The sequence below is a fragment of the Prunus dulcis genome, chromosome 7 (assembly GCF_902201215.1).
Source record: "Prunus dulcis chromosome 7, ALMONDv2, whole genome shotgun sequence".
NCBI classification, from domain to species: Eukaryota; Viridiplantae; Streptophyta; class Magnoliopsida; order Rosales; family Rosaceae; genus Prunus; species Prunus dulcis.
Genome location: NC_047656.1, coordinates 14075979 through 14090943, shown reverse-complemented (window position 1 = coordinate 14090943; position 14965 = coordinate 14075979). Strand labels below are relative to the sequence as shown.

Here is a 14965-nt window from a genome sequence, read left to right as displayed (position 1 = left end):
CTTTTACTTATTGCACGAGTGTGATAAAATTCTCGTTTCGCCACTGTATGCTATTTCTTCTTTATGTGACGATTTTTTAGTTACATTGCATACAAGGGATATAATCTTGGCACTTTCTTCAGCTTTTGTGTATGAGTTTATTAGCTCACTCGAGGACTATGCCTTTTACTCTATAGCATTAACTTGCTACCATATGAGCTTTTGTTTTGTTCTCTTCCTAGATTGAATCATCACATAGCGACCAAATTTGTTTATGTTTCCCCAAAGATTTACTCCCGTCCTCTTATTTCTATTTTTTGTCCTATTTCTCCGTGCTTGTTGTCATATACTTGGAAAAATATTAAATAAATTATAATGATTTACCAAAAAAGCAACAATAATATTAATAATCTTCTCCTTTTTGTTGTCCAAGAAAAGAAATACTACAAGACAACAAAAGAAAATCATTATGAACTCTCTTCCTTCCAGTACATACATATACAAGGATTAGAGATATCAACTTGTACAGGCACAGGGCACATGTGTTTTGGGTCGACCACACCATGCATGATCACCAACAATTATTTTCAAGAATCTTCATGCCCAAACGCTGCTGTGCATAGCTCACCAGCTTTTCAAACTCTTTGGGGTTGTCTATTTGGCCACTCTTATTGCAATCTGCTTGCTTCATTCCTTGACGAGCCCTCCACCATCCAAACCAAACCCTCAGGCTGTGGAGAGCTTCTTTCAGCTCTTCGCGGCTAATTTGCCCGTTGTGATCGCTGTCAAACCGGTGAAGCCAAGCTTTGAACTCATCCACTGTCATCTCCTGGTCAGGCTGCACCTGCAAACAACTTACTATGGCCATCAATGAATTTTTCTCTAAGCAGATAAAAATCTCTTCAAAGAAGATAGAAAATGGAAATGTAGCTAGATGGGCAAGCTTTGTTTGCTTCTCTTCTGTTCTCTGTACAAGTACACACGACTCTTAAAGTGGCTTTAAAGTGGATTTTACTAGTGGAGAATCGAATTCATTTTGCCTTTAGTGGGCTTTCTTTTGGCATCTTTTAGCACAATCGCTAATACTTCTTTAGGGTCATGAGTAACTTTATTCTTCCAATTAGGCATGGGAACAACAATGTTAAGTGTAATTATATAAAATTCTAGGCATATGTGACAGCTGTTTAATTTTCTTAAAAGGGTTATATATTAAACCTCCATGGCCTATTGGGTCAGTGCCATCTGTAATTATTAGTTTTAGATTGGACTTCAATTGAAAAGTGTTTGATCTTGTCCACACAGATGAGAATCTTCGTTCAAGAGCCATCCATACTTGTCTGCAAATTGTGCATCTAATCTTGTCATCCTGTATTGGATATGTATCAATATCAGCTCGTCTACTTCAACTCTTTCATTTCTTCATTTCAGTTATGTTTCAAATTTTATTCATCATATGTTTCACTGCAGCCTAGCACCTTGTTGAAAAAGTTAAAATTTTATTCATCAAATTTTATTCTTCATTTCCGTGTATGTTTAAAGTGTCGGCATAAAGAACTTCCTTCTTTTTGAAGTGCGGAGTTGCTTATTTGCATCAGGCCCATCTCAGCACACTGATTCTAGGCATATATCTAAGCTTTTGGACTCTTTGTACCGTGGATTAGGCCGTAATGGCTAAATGACATTAAGTACTCTTTGTAGAGGGAGGATTTGAACTTTGGACATTTCCAACATTGGAAAGAGAAGTATCACTAGATCAATATGTAGTCGGTGTTTACTTCTAATCTCATCAATTTTATCATATGTACATATATAAATATCAAACTACTGACAATATTCATCCCCTTTAGATTGATTTAGTCATGAGCTGATCAGTCCAATTTTGGACGTGAAGGCTAGCAAGTGCTAGCTCCAAAACATAATGGATGTCATTATTTTACTGTTTGTAAAGGTAAAAGCAAAGGCAGACAGCATATTATTCTTATTTAAGAACATGGGCAGACAACCCTTACAGGCATTATTATAAGCAAGACTAAATATATGGCTATAACATAGGATATGAGATCTAAAATTTATATAAATGATCTCTTTAAGCAGTTGGTTTCTTGAAGTTCCCCATCATTTTGGAAAACTCATTCATGTCAATTAAACCATCACCATTAGTATCCACTCCTTTCACCATGTTCCTGCAAGCCCCAGGACTGCAATTCTCTCCCAGCTTCTTCAGCACCAGAGACAACTCCTCTGCACTTATCTTCCCATTGCCATCCAGATCGAACAATCGAAATGCACTTTCGATGTCAGCCTCTCGTGCTTGATCAGCTCCCATGTTGAACATCTCCACAAACTCCTTGAACCCTATGAACCCATCTCCGTCACTGTCAAGGGCCTTAAAGGTCTTGGCAATCTCAGCTTCTGCTATTTCTTTGTCAAGGGTCTTCAGGGCTGACTTGTACTCTTCCCTGCTGATCCTCCCATCTTTGTTGGTGTCAAATTTATCGAACACATATCTTATCTCCTCAGCTTTTGGCTGGGATGAAGGCCTTGACAAGCTAGACCTTTGCCTCTCTTTGGAGAAACTCAACTCGGGAGCTGGTTTATTTGGAGGCTTTCTAGGAGAGCCATATTGAAACCTGAGAAAGCTGAAACTACGTGACATAATTTTTTTTCCAAATGGTTCCAAATTCTGATATGTTGATGGAGGCTACATGCATTAACTAGTATTTATATAAGCTCTCTGGATTTGTGTTGTTTGAGGTCTGCTACATTAAGGAATAGTATAAAGATAGATGTTCACGCGCATTGTTCACATCAATTCTGATTCAAAGTTGAGGGGAAAAAAAAAGGAGCACATCTGATATTGGTCTTTGTTTCTTATTCTTTTTCCACCCACATTCACTTTCCAAGTTCATTTGAAGAGAGAAAGAAGAACCAGATATGGACACATTACATATATTCTTACCAAGTTGTACATATCTTGTTGATTCCTATTCTCCTATATGATATGAACCCTAATTTTTGGTTTGCCATGACGCCACTAATAGTAATAAAGTTGTAGATTCTTGTGTTACTTGCGTGGAATCTTCTATATGATGAAGAAGAAACAAACACCACATTGGTAAAGGTTGCGGATCTAATATCGGTACAAGCAAATATTCTATCTCAAGAAAAAAAAAAAAATTATATATGTAATGTCCAATACTTGAGTGAGATATACTGAAGGGAGATATTGTATTTGATTTTAAATTGGGAAATTTACTCGTAAAGAATAAAGGAATTTAACTTATATTTATAACTTGAAATCAAAATTTTTTTTTTCTAAGAGATATTGGGAGAGGAGCATTACTTAGCTACTATCGTTTGTCAATAAAAAAACATAGGAGGATTCTGACAACATTTTAAATTACATGGAATTTGGAAACACTAATGATTTTTTTTTTTTTTTTTACACAATTGATGATAAGTTGAGTGATAACTCACAAAAATTCACGCACGCATGAGACAGCAACTGACGTTGCGCGTAACTTAGAAGAGAAAAGCTCACCTTACCAAGTGGTTGAATGCTCACTTGTGATTTGCAACTTGGTAAGGTGGGCTTTTCTCCTCCAAACTACATGTGATCCGTCAATGTCAGTTGATGTCTCCTCCAAACTAAGAAGGATCACCGCTCCACATTCTTCAGGGGAACTTAAAAAGAGCCATAGCGCCATAGTGGCTAAACCCAAAGCCAACATCTTCCTTGTATATATGGGCTTAAAGACGGCGATTATTTCATAGCGATGACAGTGTTTCATGGCGGCTGCTTCCACATCCCAAAATAAAAGAACAAAAAAGAATCATGAGGGGAAAAAAGGGGGGGGAGTGAGGGAAGGAGAGGAGAAGATAAGGGAGGTGGGTAGGGAAGGAGGTCATCGACCCCCAAAGGAGGCACGGTGGGAATTTTTCCTTCGAGTTTTCTCAAAAAGCGTTAAGGGTTTTCTCTTTTTAAATTGTATTTTGCTTTAAATAAATAAAAACATAGTAATTTTATTGATAACACAGAAAAAAGTACAGAGTAGCCGCAATGCCAAATATGAGTACAACATCTCCAGTGACCAAACACAAAAATAAATTGGTTTGATCTGGAGAGAATTACGCATGCCAGAAAAACCTAAAACCTTCAATTCAGCAGATAAAGCCACCTATACTCATACCTACAATACAGATCCACCGCACAACAGTAGTAACGACAAATCCACACCGAAAAGTCGAATACTAAATACAAACATCAACAAACTCCTATTGAGTTTCTGAGAATTATTAGACTAAAATAAACACATAAACAAAGACACCACACCACATCTTCTCCAGCACATCAAAGAGACTCGTAGCAGCAACATGACAAAACCTCTTATTTTGCACAGGCAAAAGCTGATCCCACACAAACCGGCAATAATCACTTCTCCAACTCCAAACACTGAATTGGAGCAAAATCCCTGTGAGTGGACCAAAAGCTGCAACAAAATCATGGCGTCTACAGTGGATTGCAGTAATTGCTTCAAAAACACAACGAAAACCAAAGAAAAAAACTGGGTCAACAACACCATACTGTGGCCATAGGCAATGGCGAAGCCAAGATTTCATGTGTGTGGGGGCCTCTTACATATTATAAATAATCAAAACTACGAACTCACAATACATACGAAAATTTATATATATATATATAAATATATATCACATATGTCAATAATTATATTGCTTGTTGGTTGCAATCATAATTGTCCTTGACAAATGGATAGACAAATACATTCTGAGCAAGAAAAATTGCAAGAGATAGACAAAGAGTATCGATTTAGCAAATATCTTTAAATCTTTTCCCCCCATTAAACCCAATAGAAAGAAAAAATCAAAATTTCACAAACTAAAAAAAATCTTAGGTCCCTTCATGCATTCATATCATACATGAAAAAATGTTTTATGTAAAAATATTGACTAAGTATGAAAAATGATTTTTTGGAATAATCATTTTCTTAATATAATTTTTGGTGGCTTTTATTCCTTACACATCAAATAAGAAAACTGGATTTTATGGGATTTTAGTATGAAATATATATGACTTAATGAGCCATCATTTACATGTGTTGTGGCGAACCTATTAAGGCACAAGGAGGTACTTCAAATTACCTTTTTGCTCAACTGGTAGTAGTGCACTCCAGGTGTATATATGACCTTATTTCCATTTTCAATATTTAAGTAAATGTCTTTGTCCTTTTACTTTCATTTATTTTTATATTACTTTATTTACTTAAGTTTACAATGTAAATAAGAAAGTATCCCCTATTTGGATTCAAATAAAAAAACTAGAAAATCAAATTCCTACCAAATCAAAATATGAAAAATCAATTTTAGTGCAAAATACACTAAATTTTACTATAGTAAGACATTGTCGTTACGTGTTAAAAGAATGTCTTTTAAGGCGGTCATGCACCACTTGAGTCATAAGCAATATCTTTATTATGTTATAATATTGTTCTAACTTCTCCGAAAAAATGTATTTCTATGCTGTCGTTACGCATTTAAACAATATTTCTTAATGTGGCCCCGACACCACGTGAGTCATAAGCGACATCTCTATTATGTTATATTATTGTTCTAAGTTCTCTGAAAAAAGTGCTTCTATTATATTACGTGTTTAAACATTGTGTCTTAATGTGGGTTCAGCTCCACATGAGTTATAAGCGACGACTTATTTGTTATGCCTTAAATCTAATCAAATTTTTTTTTGAAAAACATAAGAAGCATTTATGGTGAGCCGTGACAAATTGAGTTATTATCAGGGTGTGACATAGAGATGTGAAAATATTAGAAAATGGATACAAATCTTGACTATATTCTCTTCAAAGTTGACATTGGAGATAGAACTATTAAATTTTTTGGATTAAATACTAATTTGGAATTTTATTTTTATTTGTACAACAAATATTATGACATAATAGAAATATTCCTTTTTGACAAATATAATTGAATTACTTCAACAACTAGTTTTTAAAAATCATAAATCATAGAAAGATGCAAAACATTAAATCGTTGGCAATGTTATGTTGTTAAATATGTGACATAACACCGTGAGTTAACATCACACACATGTAAAACAAAAATTAACATACTTGAAATCAACCTCTTTCTTCAAAAAAATTAACATACTTGACATTTTAGTAAAATAATATCTGAGAATGTATGCAAGTGAATAATACCGTATATATCAGTTTTCTTTATTTAATAAACAGAGCCTTTTTCTTTTTTCTTTTTTTTTTCGGACTGAAACAAAACCCTAGAAAAACAAATTTTAACTTTTTTTAAATTTAAAATAAAATAAAATAAATAATAAAATAAATAATAAAAAAAACCATGCCCAGGGGAGAAAAGACTCTGTACAAACTCCATCGTTTGCCTAATTAATTAGCATAATTGCAGATATTAATCCCTCACTGGTCTCATCCTCTACATACTCCTCCACATTAGCACTGGTGAGCTCTTTGGATCTCTCCGCCTGAGCCGTCCAATCCGTCTTGATCAACACAATCACCATCAGAGCAAAGCAAACCAACTGGGCAGCCAGAAGGCCCAACCACAGGCCCAACAAGCCCAAATCCATCACAAACGCCATAAAAAGCGACACAGGCAACCCAACAACATAAAAAGAACCCAAATTGATAGCCGCACCCAAAGTTGGCCTTGCACTGCCTCTCAGCACACCACAAACGGTGGTCTGCGGGCAGTTCCCGAGCTCACACAGCCCCACGATCGGCAACGCCGAAGCCGTCAGCGATATAATGGCGCGATCGGCGGTGAAGATCTGGCCCCAAGCGTTGCGCATTGTCACCATGAACGTGGTTGATAAAAGTCCTGTGAGAACAGCACATGACAATGCAACAAATGATGACTTTTTAGCTTGCTTGGGGCGGTTGGCGCCTAACTCGTTCCCCACCCGAGTCGACACGGCTTGACTAAGCGCGAAGGGGAACTGGTAGGCGAATGCGGTGGCCTGGATCAAAATTCCCATGGTGGACACGGCCTCAGCTGCATTGCTGAGAAGGCCTGAGAGAATGATCATGATCTCGTACCACCACCACTCCAAGCACACAGAGAAGCAGCTGGGGACGGCTTGGCAAATAATGGGCTTCCAGTCTTTGAAGCAGAAATGGAGTGACCAGCCTTGCCATGTGTTTGTATAAATGCCTGAACCGCGTAAGTAGAGAATAAGGTAGAGGAGGATGATGAGGTCTGTCAAGACCCCGGCAAGCGCGACACCCCGAATGCCGAGGTGGAAATGACAGGCCAGGAGGTAGTTGGCGGGCCCGTGAATGGCGAGGGCCAGCGCGGCGCTGAGCATTAAAGGGAGGGTGACCTGTTGGGTTCTGAGGTGGATTTTAAGGGGATTTATGAGGGACTGGAAGAAGAGAGTTGGGATTGTGAACGTGAGGTAGGTTGTGGCTGTGGAGGAGATTGTTGGGTTTTGGCCTGAGAAGAGAAGGAAGGACTCACAGTTGAGCCACATGATGGAGATGGGGATGGAGATGAGGATGAGGATGATGACTGTGCCCTGGAGGGTGTGTGACATGAGAGGCCATTGTTGGGCTCCAAAGGCTTGGGAGGAGATGCCTTCCATGCCAGAAGCGAGGCCGGAGAGGACGGAGTAGCCGCTGATGTTGGCCACACTGATTGCTAGGCTGCCTCCTGCTAATGCCCCCTTACCTAATCTGCCCAAGAAGAACATCGAAATCGCCGCTTTCGCGTACACCAGAAGGCCCGCCAGGATCATTGGCAGGGCTATGGTGTATAGCTGCTTGATCTCTTGAACAATCTGGTGATGAAATTATTAAATAAAATAATTAATTTAGAGATACACAAAAATACAAGGCGTACATGCAAAGGTTGTATGAGAAAAAACAAAGTGTTGGCGTCATATAGGACTGACCACAGAAACAGCCGTGGGTTGGCGGTGCTGAGAATCTTGTCCACCTTCTTCATCGTCCTTGACGGTGGTGTAGAACAGGTTTGATAAAATTGGAATATATAACCACGAAGCAGCATTAGCATTGTTGTACGACATCTCGTTGAATTGACAAAGCAAGAATTGGATTTTCAGTGTTTTTGGAGATCTCAATGAGCAGATTGATGAAATGGGGAGAGCAGAGGAAAGGGTTGATCTCTGTAGCTTCTCAGGAATAAATATGTTGCAAAACCAGGGAGACTAGACACGCAGATAAATAAACAAGGTTTTCACCATCTGTAAGTGCCTGGTAAATTTTTTGTCTTCTGTGCTCTAGAATTTCTACAGGCTTTGTCTTTGTGCTGAGGGGTTAGTTAGGGTTTGGTGGTGAGAAATGGACGAGTGTGAGGAAGATGAAAATGGGGAAGTGGTGGTCATGAGGGTGGTTCGAATTCGTCGTTTTCTCCTCTCTGGATTTCTCAAAGGACTGAAATGTCTAGCTTTACATCAGATTGCACCACTCTAATAAAGTTGGTGGCAAACTGGCAATGCATCCAAATGCCAAAGCATGAAATGCTTGAATCGACTCAACATGAATGAATGTGATGACTAAGATGAGGATGCTAATTAGAAATTTAGGGACAAATTAACATCTTCTAATTTGGACTAAGATGTTATGAGTTGAGTTAACTGCTTGGATCAAGATTAACAAATAAAGAAAATAAGGAAAAGATCTGCAACTTTTTTTCCTTCTGTGTAAAGATTTTTTGTTTGGGCTAATTAATGGGTAAAGATTTTGGAATCGTAATATTATAGGAGGATAATCTACATATGGTAGATATAGAATGTTTCCATATCAATGCCTGAATTCAAATTTCAAAATCCTTTTCTTGTTTAACATTATTTGGTAACCAAATAGTTGAGATTCAAGTATGTAAAATGCAACTAATTAATTAATGTGTTATTACTTTCCTCTCAACAAGAAAAACATAATATTTTCTCACTCAAATTTGGAAAATATTTTACAAGTTATAATTGTAATTTCTTTTAAAAATTCATATTTAAGTGTTCACGAGTTCCGGTTTGTTGTTGTGATAAGAAGTCATCATGAGTTTTATCAATACACTTAACTTTCTCAAGTCACGACAAGATATACAGCAAAAATCGAAATCGATACACAGTTAAACTTAAAACAATGAGCGAATCTCATTCTGATTGCAGAAAACAGGGTTGAAATAATTAATATCGCCTGACACAGAGAGATGTGGTCAACACAACTCGTAGTTAATGTGGTGAACGTGGCAATGTTATTCTTACATCCGAGTGTCCGCGCATGAGCAAACGTCCGCACCTACGCAAGTGATAATGTTCCATTTATCTATTTATTTTTTTGTCATTATATATTGAGTACTAAGTAATCATGAGTACCTCCAGAGGAGTATTTAGAGTAACCTGCAGCAATCTTGCCACGCCTTCAATTAGAAGGGTTAAATCATCCTCAACCAAGGAGGATAAGAGCTATAATCATCACTAGACTTTTGGCGACAAATTTGTGACGAAGTGAGCTTGCGTTGAAAATTCTTAGTACAACCAACGACACATTGTGTCCGTCGCCTATAGTTTGGTCAAATTTGGGTAATCACTAATATAGTATTATTTTTTCTAGTAAGACAAAAATACCCTAAATCCGCTAAAAAGAATGTGCCACATCAACATAGGAGATTACTTTTCTTCTCCAAGACTGAGCCGAACCCTCGAACTTTGTTTTTTTATTTTTTGTTAGAACTTAGGGTTTTTTTTTTCATGCATGATAATATTATCTGGAAAATATTTTTTTGTTTTTTTTCCTGCTAACCTTTGCTATATAGCCTATATACATGTCCTCTTTTTTCTTTCTTTAAGAAATCATTGTTAGATTTGTTTACAGAGATTTATTGGTTATCAAATTACTATTTAATTAGAGGGCTGCTAACATATACACAGCTAAGTTAAGGAGAAAAGAAGAATGAAAAAATTAGGTCACATATATATAAGCAAAGATAAAGGAAGTTTATCTACTTTATTCTCACGTATGCTCGGTTCCCAAACTATGCATTGACATGTATTTGAACTTTTTGGTATGACAATATGTAATATACTTGGAATACCGTCACATTAACATCCCGGTTTACATTTAAGTTTTTCTTGACCATGAGACCTAGAAAAGTCTATCTACTTTATTCTCAAGTATTGATTAATTTGAAAAAATATTTATAAGAAATAGAACAAGTAAGTCATTATGTTTTAGTATGTGTAGTTAAATGGGTTCATCGGCAACTTGTATTCTATTTCACATTAATCCTATATTAAAGGAAAATACTTCTCTCCTTACCATGTAAGTAGGAGCTCCTACATTTCGGTCAATAGCAATATGACATGTGTGCAGAAGTTTTTATTTTTGTATTTTTGATTAATTATTTTTGTTTATATGTCAAATTGTGATTCGCAAGAAGGAGGAGTATCTCCTTACAGGATAAGTAGACAAGCAGTATCCATAGTTAAATGAGCATATTGTTTTAGGGAAAAGATGCTCCAAGCGCCTATTGTTTTGGTGTGTAATGATTAACATAAAGAACGAGACAAATGCGTACAACCTGAACAACAATGTCCTCTTTAATTATATATCTCTTTATTCTTTTTCTCTCCAGCTTGAGAATAAAAACTAGTGGCAAAACAGATAAGAATTGTCATCAATTTCTACCATGGGCGAGCCTAAAACCAATGTTCTTTCTATGATCTCATCTCTTTCCTTTTGGAGCACTGCAGCTAGATGGCACCAAGCACAATCCAATGGACACCATCTGCATTTCATATATGACTTTCAATTTCGTGTTAAAAAAAGCCACACAAAAAATACAACTTTCTGCCATGAATTGAAAAGCTTCAATTGTGTGGTTTATTGGGTGAGCTCTACTTGAGTCCCATAATATCTCCAGCCCACTCATGTGAAACCTTGGCAAAAGAATCGAGATTTATGTCATTTTCTTGTTAGAAATTTATAAGATGAGATTTAAGGAGCTGCAAACTAACAGACTGTTTGACGGAATCGAACAACATTGAAAGTAAAAAACATAAAACACTAAAACTGATAGTTTCGTGAACTCAAGCGCATTGTGATAGAAACCCTTTTCAAATTGAAAGCTTGGAAAGATGGATAATTTTTGACTCCTACTGGCCCAACTTCAAGTAACTCCATAAATACACCGAAAAAGACCATGTCCAGGGTCACAGGGGGTTTGATCAGTATAAATTTTTATCTTTTTATTTATTTATGAACAAGATCAGTATAAATTTGATATGATTGAAACTTCCTCAAAACGCACCCAGATCACCTTCAAATGCTTCAACCAAATACCAGAGTGAGTACATGGGATCTCATCTGGTCCTTTAACATGTCCGCCGGCATAGCAGATCGTATGCCTTCATAAAATCTCAGAAATCTGCAATACCATGAATCATATATCAATATCAAACTGAGTGTCCATCTATCTGTCTTTTTATCTTTGTTTTTGTTTTTGTTTTTTTTTATAGGGGATGAGGAAACTGAGTGTCTATGTATCAAACAGGATGACAAAATGAAATGAGGAAACATTGAGAAGGGGGTGAACTTACATTTATGGGCATCTCAGCTATGACCAGGTTGCTACTTTCTTCAATGCTTTTGAGAGTAACTACCTCACCCCCAACAACCATATTGATTACAATCCCATCTGCACATATTATATGAAGTTATTGCAAGACCGGGGAATCCCATACTATGCAACCAACAAAGCAGTACAGCTAGGAAGAACCTGCAGCCAAACAAGTCGTCAACCGCCTCATATATGTTTCCTGCAGAAAATATTGTCAGGAAAGAAACAAAAACAAACATTCGTTATGGTAGCAAAGCAAACACATGCACACAGGTGATAACTACTGTCAGAATATAAAATTGGGAATGATCAGCGACCTTGAGGAATGAGGATGGCATATAACCAGTAAGTCTAAAAGTACCACAACGCACGGTACAAAAACAGCCAATTAAAAAAGTACAAACAATAAGAAATCAAACTTGAGAATGACAAAAACATGCTTCCCTTCTCATGGAAGCTTGGAATCTCCTAGATGCAGATAAAGAACATAAGGAAGTATTCTTAAAATGCTTAAGATCCAAGGAATGAAGCAAAGTTTATAAGAACTATCCAATGAACTGGCGAAAGAGTGCAACCCTTGCAATTTGAAATTTAAGCACAACACAACTAGAAAAACTTATCTAAAGTTTTCAGTTGTTTGGTTATGGTCTTAGTCTTCTCAATGCACTAACCTCAAAAGCATCTTGTAATCAAACAATTTGAAAACAGTGAATCAAGATCACATGTCATTAATCTAACAATGTGCAGTCTACATCTACAATGAAATAGGAATATCTAACAGTTACCATAATAGAGTCAAATGCACAAGAGTTGCAGAACATTATAAGTCCAATAGGAAGAATGAGAAGTGCACCTTCTTTGTAGGCAACTCATAATTTATAAGAACGTGAGCAGAAATGGGTGACTCCCCGGAAGCAAGAAGTGGAAGGCATGCATCTGTTGCAACTATCATATGAGATTTTTGTTCATCTTTCACAGGCTCATTGTCATCCGCTGGTTGAGCACTGGCTTGTGGGTTCCACCTCATTGTTGCTTCCCGAAAGCGCTCTAATATCAAAGAACGGTCTGCTTCAGCAAGGTCAGTGTACTGGGATACAAGATATGACACGCAGACTAATTAGGAAACGTTAACAGTATAGGGGAGTTCCAAGTTTCAATGTCTCCAAACATGGGTAATGGCGCTGGGCATGTTCATGACATAACTAAAGAAACTACCTTAAAAGAAACGAAATATCATGCCTTGAAAGGCACAAAATCCTTTTAATTGTTAGAAACAAGTTTAATTCTTTACCCCATCCAATGTCAGCAACAACCCAAGTATGCAGTTGAAAATATAGTTCAAGTGCTCCTAATTTTTCCAATCTTTGTGAAGCAAATGCTCCCAAAACTTATGCCCTTTTGTGTATTTAACAATCTAATGGTAAGAAAATTTGCAAATAGTTATGAGTTAACGACACTAGAAAGCATTCTTAATAACCCATGGAACAAAGTTAAATCCATAAAAATTATGAATGGCCAGTAAGTGTGTACCAGAGAAGCTAAAGAGATATAGGGGACGTTGGCGACGGCGGAGCTGACCGCGTCGAGCTCATCACGTGAGCTGCAGCAGACCACTATAGGTAGGCAGGGACGCCTACCCGCCACGCCAAACAGGTCCATCAATGTCTCCTGCCCAATTCAATTTACAAATTCACTTTCTTTAATTATAAACTCAATTATTTATAAGGGGAAGTGAAGAAAGAGACCATCTTGAACTGGAGCCTGTCAACGGCGAGATAGAAGTGGCGTTGTTGACTGCAACCAAAACTTGGTCTTGTGAGCAAAAATGGAAGATTGTACAAGAAAATTAAGCAGCAAGAGAAATTATAAATTAATAAAAGGAAAAGGAAAATGAATGAAACCTGAAATGGGAAGAAGAGGGGTGAAAGGGAGGAGAGGGGGTTTCAATGGCATCCACCGCCATTGCGTCGAAGTTCAACCAAACTCTCTCACTTTTCCCCTTCGGTTTCAATGGAAAATCCGCTTGGTATATTCTCGGTTTTTTTTTAAGTAACATACAGTGATGCTATAAACTATGGGTCATACACATTATACTGGCCCAGTATGGATGCTATAACAATTGTACACATTCCCAAAAGGTTTGCACTAGGCCCAAAAGGTTAGACTTGGACTTGAGTTTTGAGGGTCGAAGTCCAATGGTAGAGTTCAAGGCTCAAGGTGAGTGAAGTACTTAGGTCCAGCCTAGGTTTTTTATTATTATTATTATTATTTAAATTTTATTTTTATTCTTCTTTTGAGAATATAGTAGATGCGTTAATATGAGAGGCAATTACAAGATTACACATGAAGAACACTGCCTTAGAAAAGGGTTATTGCAAACAAGAAAGTATAAATATAAATAATAAAATACAACCAATACAAGAACAATGAGCAAACTCCATATGTATTTAAACCCCAGCTCACTCATAGTTGAAGATGAGAGGGTCCATAAGAACTCAGGAATCAGTGCTGAACAGAGATCGTGTGGATAACCAACTCTGAAGCATCTTTGGGATTGGAAACACCAAAAAATGAAAGATCACTTACCACTCAAAATCCACCTTGATTGTCATATGAAGTCACTCTATCTCCAGCACCACTCACGATCCCACAACACCAAAGGATAGTAAATCCTACCAGATCCATAAACTCCACCTCCATAGAAAGATCTTAGAATAGCTACCACCAAACCCTTAAATTTCAATAGCACAGACAAAGGGTAAATGTGGAGATCTACCAAGATCAAGAAAAATCAGCCCAAAAGGCTGAGTAGTAGTCCCTAAAAACCTAGTGGGGGAGGCAATAGATCCTCAAAAAACTAAGGGGAAAACTCTCCACAACAGGACGGGGAGAGAGAGGCCCAGTTAATTAGCCTAAAAGAAATTATTCCAGGGGAAACTCCTAGAATCAAAAGAGTTTGCAATAGTTTTAGAAAAGGTTTTTGGGTCGAAAGAGAAGAAAAGGAAGTTTTGGTGAAAGTGAAACTTAACTAGGTCCAGCCTAGTTCAAGGTTTAGAACTTAGAATCTAGAGCTATGAGCACAAGTGAATTGTATGAATGAATAGGTTTGGAAATGTTCATTCCATTAATTTGGGGAAATCAAAATGCTCATTGCCAAAACTGACAATTGTTTCTTGTGAATTTGTCATTCCCATCTAAGTGCATTAACTACATAATAAAGGTACAATGAACTATATAAGTGTTTGATGACAATGACTTTGTAAAAACAAACAAGAGTGAGACTAATGAGATCCTAATATGGTGCTCAGTAAGAATTCTATAGTGGTTAAGCCATTGATTAACTTCA

The 14965-nt window shown here is 37.1% G+C and overlaps 3 protein-coding genes across 6 annotated transcripts; all 3 read right to left on the bottom strand.

Annotated features, from left to right (window-relative positions):
- Window positions 1-1928: 1928 nt before the first annotated feature.
- On the bottom strand, window positions 1929-2660 carry LOC117635161 (calmodulin-like protein 30). Its single transcript, XM_034369504.1, has one exon. The coding sequence runs from the start codon at window positions 2633-2635 to the stop codon at window positions 2066-2068; it is 570 nt and encodes a 189-aa protein (XP_034225395.1). The 5' UTR covers window positions 2636-2660; the 3' UTR covers window positions 1929-2065.
- A 3746-nt stretch (window positions 2661-6406) lies between these two features.
- On the bottom strand, window positions 6407-8068 carry LOC117635425 (protein DETOXIFICATION 49-like). Its single transcript, XM_034369748.1, has 2 exons — window positions 7934-8068; window positions 6407-7819 (listed from the first exon to the last, which is right to left on the bottom strand). The coding sequence occupies exons 1-2, from the start codon at window positions 8066-8068 to the stop codon at window positions 6407-6409; spliced, it is 1548 nt and encodes a 515-aa protein (XP_034225639.1).
- A 2514-nt stretch (window positions 8069-10582) lies between these two features.
- LOC117633440 (eukaryotic initiation factor 4A-I) lies at window positions 10583-13650 on the bottom strand. Of its 4 annotated transcripts, none has more exons than XR_004586659.1 (8): window positions 13521-13650; window positions 13365-13413; window positions 13150-13287; window positions 12473-12706; window positions 11779-11818; window positions 11600-11697; window positions 11320-11427; window positions 10583-10788 (listed from the first exon to the last, which is right to left on the bottom strand). XR_004586659.1 is itself a non-coding variant. In XM_034367052.1 (7 exons), exons 1-7 carry the CDS (start codon window positions 13580-13582, stop codon window positions 11410-11412), a joined length of 639 nt encoding a protein of 212 aa, XP_034222943.1. In that variant the 5' UTR covers window positions 13583-13650; the 3' UTR covers window positions 11099-11409. The 4 variants fall into 4 exon arrangements, 1 of the variants encoding a protein (XP_034222943.1); XR_004586658.1 differs by lacking the exon at window positions 10583-10788 and adding an exon at window positions 10806-10939; XM_034367052.1 differs by lacking the exon at window positions 10583-10788 and having other exon boundaries at window positions 11099-11427.
- Between the last annotated feature and the right edge of the window lie 1315 nt (window positions 13651-14965).

Excerpts from the sequence above, each read along its gene's own strand:
- LOC117635161 (XM_034369504.1), bottom strand. The coding sequence starts at position 2,635 with ATGTCACGTAGTTTCAGCTTTCTCAGGTTTCAATATGGCTCTCCTAGA.
- LOC117635425 (XM_034369748.1), bottom strand. The coding sequence starts at position 8,068 with ATGTCGTACAACAATGCTAATGCTGCTTCGTGGTTATATATTCCAATT. Across the intron at positions 7,820-7,933 it reads AACCCACGGCTGTTTCTGTG|ATTGTTCAAGAGATCAAGCA; the intron begins GTCAGTCCTATA and ends TTTCATCACCAG.
- LOC117633440 (XM_034367052.1), bottom strand. The coding sequence starts at position 13,582 with ATGGCGGTGGATGCCATTGAAACCCCCTCTCCTCCCTTTCACCCCTCT. Across the intron at positions 13,414-13,520 it reads CCCTCTTCTTCCCATTTCAG|TCAACAACGCCACTTCTATC; the intron begins GTTTCATTCATT and ends TTTTGGTTGCAG. Across the intron at positions 11,819-12,472 it reads ATGAGTTGCCTACAAAGAAG|GAAACATATATGAGGCGGTT; the intron begins GTGCACTTCTCA and ends TATTTTCTGCAG.